Genomic DNA, 6,627 nt, shown 5'->3' on the forward strand with positions numbered 1-6,627 from the left:
GTGCAGGGAGAGGGGAGGCAGGCGCGGCCTCTGCATCCAGGCCTCGGCTCCAGCCTCATTCCTGTCCTTAGTCTCGCAGCCGGCCGCTGGCCGACAGCCCAGAACGTGCGATGAGTGATTGTGCACATTAGTCCTGACGGGAGTCCAGAGCAGTGAGCAGTTATGATGGGAGAGGGGGGGTGGAGGCCTACTCTGGCTGACTGGTTCACTCTGCAGTCCTTTCACTCAAACAAAGAAAAGCATTGTTTTGCTTTTTTAGATATTTCGTTTTTTCTTTTTTGGTTCTTTATGAATTCCCTGAGAGTAGTGACCATGTCATTCTTTCATTCACTGAATATGTAAACTGAAACCTTTATTTTGCAGAACCGACGGTTTTTGAAGCTCAGCCGTGGTCCTGACCAGACATTTCTGCTTAAGTTGCACAGTAGGGACTCTAGAAGTGAACACGTTTACCGGCATGTTCTTTTCCAACTTGTTTTCTGGGCTGAAAGGCTTACATTTTACAGGGTTATTTCAGAATGTTCGCTGCAAATGTATTCAGAAAAAATTCTGAAAACAGTACTGTATGTGGTATACACTAGGATTAATTCTTTGTAAGTAGCTTACTCAATCTAGAAGAATCTCATTTGCAAATGTAATGTATTTCTTTGAAGCACACTGAACACACTGGATCCTCGAGTGATTGGGAAGTCATCTTTTGCATTCGTCCAGGGACCTCGCCCAACAGGCAGCTGACATAATGGTGTGAAAATTAGTGAACCGGACACGTAGGTCCAGCTGTACAAAAACAGCTTGCTGCACTGACCCCCTTCCCTGGTCTGTCATCACCTGTGTGTGTTTCGCAAAGGAATGGGTACCTTGTGGATGTTCAGGAGAAAGCACAATGGCCATAATAATAAGGGGAAAAGGGCGCATAATAATGGGAAAAAGTACAATCAATGGGAAATAGTGAATTTGAACATGCTCTCAAAACTCAATGGATATAACACATTTATTATGCTTGAAATGACTATTTTATCATTAACAATAATAATATAAATTAACAACCACTAGCCGTCTCCTCACAACACGCAGTACCAGACCTGGTTCACATACTGTACATGAGTATTGTAAATTTGAAATATTTCCAAATACAGATGCCCATTTAAAATACTTAAGTATTTCATATATGAATATTAATATTAAAGGCATACTATGCAGGATTTTCACCTTGAAAATATTATAAAACAAACATGCTCTGTCATTACTATGATACACTGGCAACCTGTGTCTGTTCACTTCAGCCCATACCTTGTGTACTTGTATTTGTTATTCTAACAACTGTTCAGGGCGTTTCTGGGCGTGGCCTTTTTTCTTTTGCAAATCATATTAGACGGTGCTTTTCTTAGCTCATTGCTATCACAGCTATCACACCATTCTGCAAAACAGCTAACCAGAATCATCTTGGGGTATAGGCGGGGTTGAGAATGAGAGCATTGGCATTTTCTTTCAATAAACACAGGACGGGTATCAAGGAAAGAAATCCTGCATAGTATACCTTGAAGTTTTTTTCATTATTTTCTTAACATTTTGAACATGATGATCTACAATGAGCACAATTTCAAATAGGCTACATTTCAATTACTTTGATCAAGTACTATTCCCAAAGATGCAGCCCAGTGGCAGCAATGGACATTCTCGATAAATGATAGAATATAGGCACAATAGTATCAATTTATGAGACTTTTGTGACCTATTTTTCATTCAAAACCTGCTTTTAAGTACATCCAAATAATCCATCCATTCATTATCTGAACCCGCTTATCCTGAACAGGGTCGCAGGGGGGCTGGAGCCTATCCCAGCATACATTGGGCGAAAGGCAGGAATACACCCTGGACAGGTCGCCAGTCCATCGCAGGGCACACACACCATTCACTCACACACTCATACCTATGGCCAATTTAGACTCTCCAATCAGCTTAACCTGCATGTCTTTGGACTGTGGGAGGAAACCGGAGTACCCGGAGGAAACCCACGCAGACACAGGGAGAACATGCAAACTCCGCACAGAGAGGCCCCGGCCGACGGGGATTCGAACCCAGGACCTCCTTGCTGTGAGGCGGCAGTGCTACCTACTGCACCATCCGTGCCGCCTCCACATCCAAATAATGATTACTGTAAATGCATTTCCAGCAAACACATTCAAATACTCTTTGCAAGTAATTCATTTTTTAAATAAATTTTTAATTACATGACACATTACATTTTATTGTAGTTGAAATTGTAGTTCCCACGAGGGTCTTTCAGCGCACTTATCCCTGGTTATGGGTATGCACTTTACACTTTGTTGTACATCGCTTTGGATAAGATCGTCTGCCAAATGCGATTAATGTAATGTAATGTAATGTCAAAAACAAAGCAAATTATATTGTGTCAAAATGACATTATATTCAGAAGAAAATATTAAAGAATGAAAACAGGTATTCAACAACCTAATTAGGAGCCCATTGATTCACCTCAGTCTTTAATCACTTAAATTGTTACCTTTAAATTAAATTCTTAACTTTTTATGTAATTGTTTTCAATCAACACAATGAGCACGATGTGAACGTGGATTTTTATTATTCGTGGCATGTGTAGCTATTTCTGATATACTGTGCCTAAAGAGGGTAAATAATCGCTATAAAAATATTTTTTCTAATTAAGAAAATTTTAAAGCGTGTCAAAATTCTGGGATTGCAACAGGTTTGAACAAACACGAGTACCCAGGCCGGCTGGATGTGAAGCACAACTACGGTTCCAGCTCTACTTTTCATATTATAAACGTAGTTTAATAACATTCACAGCATTGTCTTCATACGATAGACTGACGAAGAAGCTAGCATTCTGCTTCAGCTCTTTTTTTAGTCTACGATTTTAACACGTGGCGATGACATCACTTTGCCTACAAATGACTTGCGCAGAAGAACCGACTTCCTCTTTCACCACAAGCTGAACATGGCGCCAGTATGTATCACTAAACGAGAGGATTATCATGCGTAATTGTTGTATTCTTGGCAATAGTGTGAAAATGTCGTGGGTAGAAACTAACTTGCCCAATACAATGTTTAATTATTGTGTTTGTGTCGTCGGCTGTTATCATAAAATGAATGAAAATCGGAACAAAGCCGTACCAGCTCTCGCGGATGGCTGTCTTGCACGTGTCGGCTATCCTGGTCGCCCAGTCGAATCCAGCGAAATCTCTCTAGCTAGTTAGCATAGGCACATTCATACGATGTATTATGGGTTTTTTTCCGAAATAAAGTCGTGTAATGACTATTTTGAGTTCTGCCCAGTTTGTCATTTCCAATGTAAAGTGTCTTTGTGACCGTGTCAGTTAACTGCGCTATACAAATATAATATTTGTATAGTATATCGGTCTTGCCGATTATGCTATACAAGTGACCGTCCTATCGTTAAATTGGTATACGATTTTATAACTCATAACTCATTGACGACTAACGTTATGGATTTAATGAGCAACATGTATGGTGTAGCTATTTAGGTGTACACGGGAGCATTTGGGACTTTTGTTTGGTGTAAAGTTATTTGCTTCTGAATAAATTGTCATGCAGTACAGCAATTGTGCCAGTTACTATATGGGTTGTTTAAAGCTGTTCTAACTTGTACTTAAATCTCGCCCCCCCCCCTATTTTTTCTTCAGAAAAGGCAAACCATTGTAAAGAAGGACAAAAGGAAGGCTTCTTTGAAGTTCACTCTTGACCTTACTCACCCTGTTGAGGATGGAATCCTGGACTCTGGGAACTTTGTAAGTTTAAATGAGTATTGTAGCTCGTAACTACAGTGCCCCAAAGTCAGATCTGAGCACTGTCCATTGTCTGCACCACGGTCTGTCCAGTCCCTTTGGAATAGCTGGTTGTGCTTATAAGAGTGGTGCAATCCCTGCTGACCAGTGAACATGTAGATGTACATTTTTTGCATGTGTTGCCCTGTAGTTATGCTTCATGGCTAACGGTGTGATCTGACTAGGGTTCTCTTCCCTAGTTTGTCTAGGGTTACCTTCCCTAGAATTGTGATTCTATTTCATTCATATAGGAGACCTTTCTGAAGGAGAAGGTAAAGGTCAATGGAAAAACAGGGAATCTGGGCAACACTGTCCAGATTGCTCGCTTGAAGAACAAGATCACAGTCACTTCAGAAAAGCAGTTCTCCAAGAGGTATTATTTATTTGTGTTTTGTATAGGAAGGCTTGTTGCTATATCCTATATGTGGGATATAGTCTCAACTCCGCTGAATTATGAGCCGCACGGTCACCTCACAGCAAGAAGGTCCTGTGTTTGAATTCTGGCCAGGGCTTTATATACTTTAAATAATATTAATATTTGTTTTTGACCATGGTACACATGTTCAAGCTGCTTTTGTGTTCCTCCTCAGGTACCTGAAGTACCTCACGAAGAAGTATCTGAAGAAGAATAACTTGCGGGACTGGTTGAGAGTGGTGGCCTCAGACAAGGAGAGCTATGAGCTGCGCTACTTCCAGATCAGCCAGGAAGATGAGGAATCGGAGACTGACGAGTAAACGTCCAGCGCTGTGGAGGACTCCTGGGTGTTTGCAAAATGACAGCAGTATCCAGCTGCAATGCCTGGATGGGTAGTGGAAGTACAAATAAATGCATTTTGTAAACCAGATATGGTCAGTTGTCAGTTTTTCCCTTGCATTACATTTCTTCATTGAAATAAATTCAAGGCAGGGTTTAAATCCATATTTGGCCCTGCATTTTCAAGAGAAGAGGCATATTGGATATAGCTTGAAATATGCTAATAAAGCTGGATTTTTGGCAATGCTAAAGTACTGGATTTAGTAAAGTTGACCTTTCAGCACTTGAAGCAAGGGAAGGGAACAGATGTATAGCATAAAATTCAGATTCAAAGCCTTGTCCCTGCCCCCTTTTAAACCCAGGTTCAGGGCACCACTAATGAGACTAGTAAATGGGCCCAGCAGCTTTCACTTTACCACTGTCCTGACTCATAAAACTAACATTCCACATTCCATTCCACTTTGTGTGACAATGTCCATTAGAGACCTGTGCAGTATCTGAAATTGTTCTCCAGCATAATGACCATTTGGTGAGAATGGTTGACTGATATTCTCCATGGTCAAAAATGACAAGGCAAGTTTTATTTATTTATATATACATAGTTTATGGTTGGTAGATTCAAGTAGATCAGAGGAGTAATTTATATGGTGAGATGAGTGATGTCTTTCAGCCATGTTGTCTCTGCAAATAGTACTTGCGATATAGGTTCATATTTCTATAAACAAACTGCATTACAAAACTAGGCAATTTACAAAGTCCTCTTCCTACTGTCTAAGGTGTTATGTATTTCAACATAATGCAAGCTTCCTGAGGCAATATGCGTGCGGTGTGCGTCTAGATTTATTCAACAATTGGGGAAAATAATTTTGGTAAGTTTCCTGAGGGAATTAACCAGTTATTCACCTTCGAAATAACCAATTTAAAAAGTCAATTAAAGCTGAACGTATGACCTACGACCTGTAAATAATTAGGGTAAAAATGAGTTCAGTTATGACCCACAAATCCCGATAAAAAATGGACATACTCTTGGATACAAATGGACATGGTGTTACACTTACCTCCGCCAGGTGTCAGCAAAACTACATTTAATACCACGCGGGAGAGCGCGTTCCAACTAGAAATCGTAGGCCAAACATTTTAGGCGATAATTGTTGCTTGTTTGTTAACAATCCCTTCATTTCAAATGAACTTATTTTGTAAAACGCTCATCTTAATTATTATTATTACTATTTAAAGTTTAACGCGCCTGTTTTTCCTGCATTCAGTCACAACCGTAGCCTTTTCCATTACAGAATTTGATGAATAACCTAAACCCTTACGTGGAATATCCACATATACACTTCAGCACAACAAAGCTATGTGTAAATGCATTTATTTTCAAAATATGTAGTATGAAACCCAATTTAGTTAGATGACGTGCAGGGTAATCAAATTTTCGTCGCCACTAATAAAAAAAGGTTAAATGTCGTTCTTGTGGTGTTACTTTGTATGCAGGAGATGCTATTGTTGGTTTTAATACCTTGTTTTCATACATTTGTTTCTTTTTAGGCAACAATTCAGGCAAAGGGTGACGCAATGATCCAAATCCATCAAATTAATGCCAAATGAATGCTACATTTTAGATATGGAGTCAGAACCCTTTCAGCCCTAAGAATTAATATTCATGAACTTCTGTGTAGGCTTATTGATCAGAAATATCCTATTTATGTCATTTGTAAGTCATATCATTGACTTACTTAATATCATTAAGTCCAGTAACTGATAAACAAATACATAAACATAAAGTGTTATACATAGCTTTTACCCCCACACTTCCAATAAACACATTATCATCATCATTTGGATCTCAAACTATTTTTGTTTTAATTTGTTGTTTTTACATGTCTTCAAGGAAAAGTGTTTCTTCCCCCAAAGTAAAAGACAGTGGAAAAGTTGAAAAACAAGTTGTATGTTTGACAAGGTACATGAAACTGCTTTTTTTATCAAATGTTGCAGCAGATTAGATTGGCAGAAGTACATCTTGGATAACAATAGCTGCTTTTGGGGAAC

The 6,627-nt window shown here is 39.3% G+C and overlaps 1 protein-coding gene across 1 annotated transcript; it reads left to right on the plus strand.

Annotated features, from left to right (window-relative positions):
* Window positions 1–2,932: 2,932 nt before the first annotated feature.
* rpl22l1 (ribosomal protein L22-like 1) lies at window positions 2,933–4,667 on the plus strand. The gene is made up of 4 exons (XM_061244107.1): window positions 2,933–2,986; window positions 3,684–3,788; window positions 4,076–4,197; window positions 4,415–4,667. Exons 1-4 carry the CDS (start codon window positions 2,978–2,980, stop codon window positions 4,557–4,559), a joined length of 381 nt encoding a protein of 126 aa, XP_061100091.1. The 5' UTR covers window positions 2,933–2,977; the 3' UTR covers window positions 4,560–4,667.
* Window positions 4,668–6,627: the final 1,960 nt, after the last annotated feature.

Source organism: Conger conger, chromosome 5, assembly GCF_963514075.1.
Source record: "Conger conger chromosome 5, fConCon1.1, whole genome shotgun sequence".
Lineage (NCBI taxonomy): Eukaryota > Metazoa > Chordata > Actinopteri > Anguilliformes > Congridae > Conger > Conger conger.

Excerpts from the sequence above, each read along its gene's own strand:
- rpl22l1 (XM_061244107.1), top strand. Across the intron at positions 3,789-4,075 it reads TCCTGGACTCTGGGAACTTT|GAGACCTTTCTGAAGGAGAA; the intron begins GTAAGTTTAAAT and ends TCATTCATATAG. Across the intron at positions 4,198-4,414 it reads GAAAAGCAGTTCTCCAAGAG|GTACCTGAAGTACCTCACGA; the intron begins GTATTATTTATT and ends GTTCCTCCTCAG.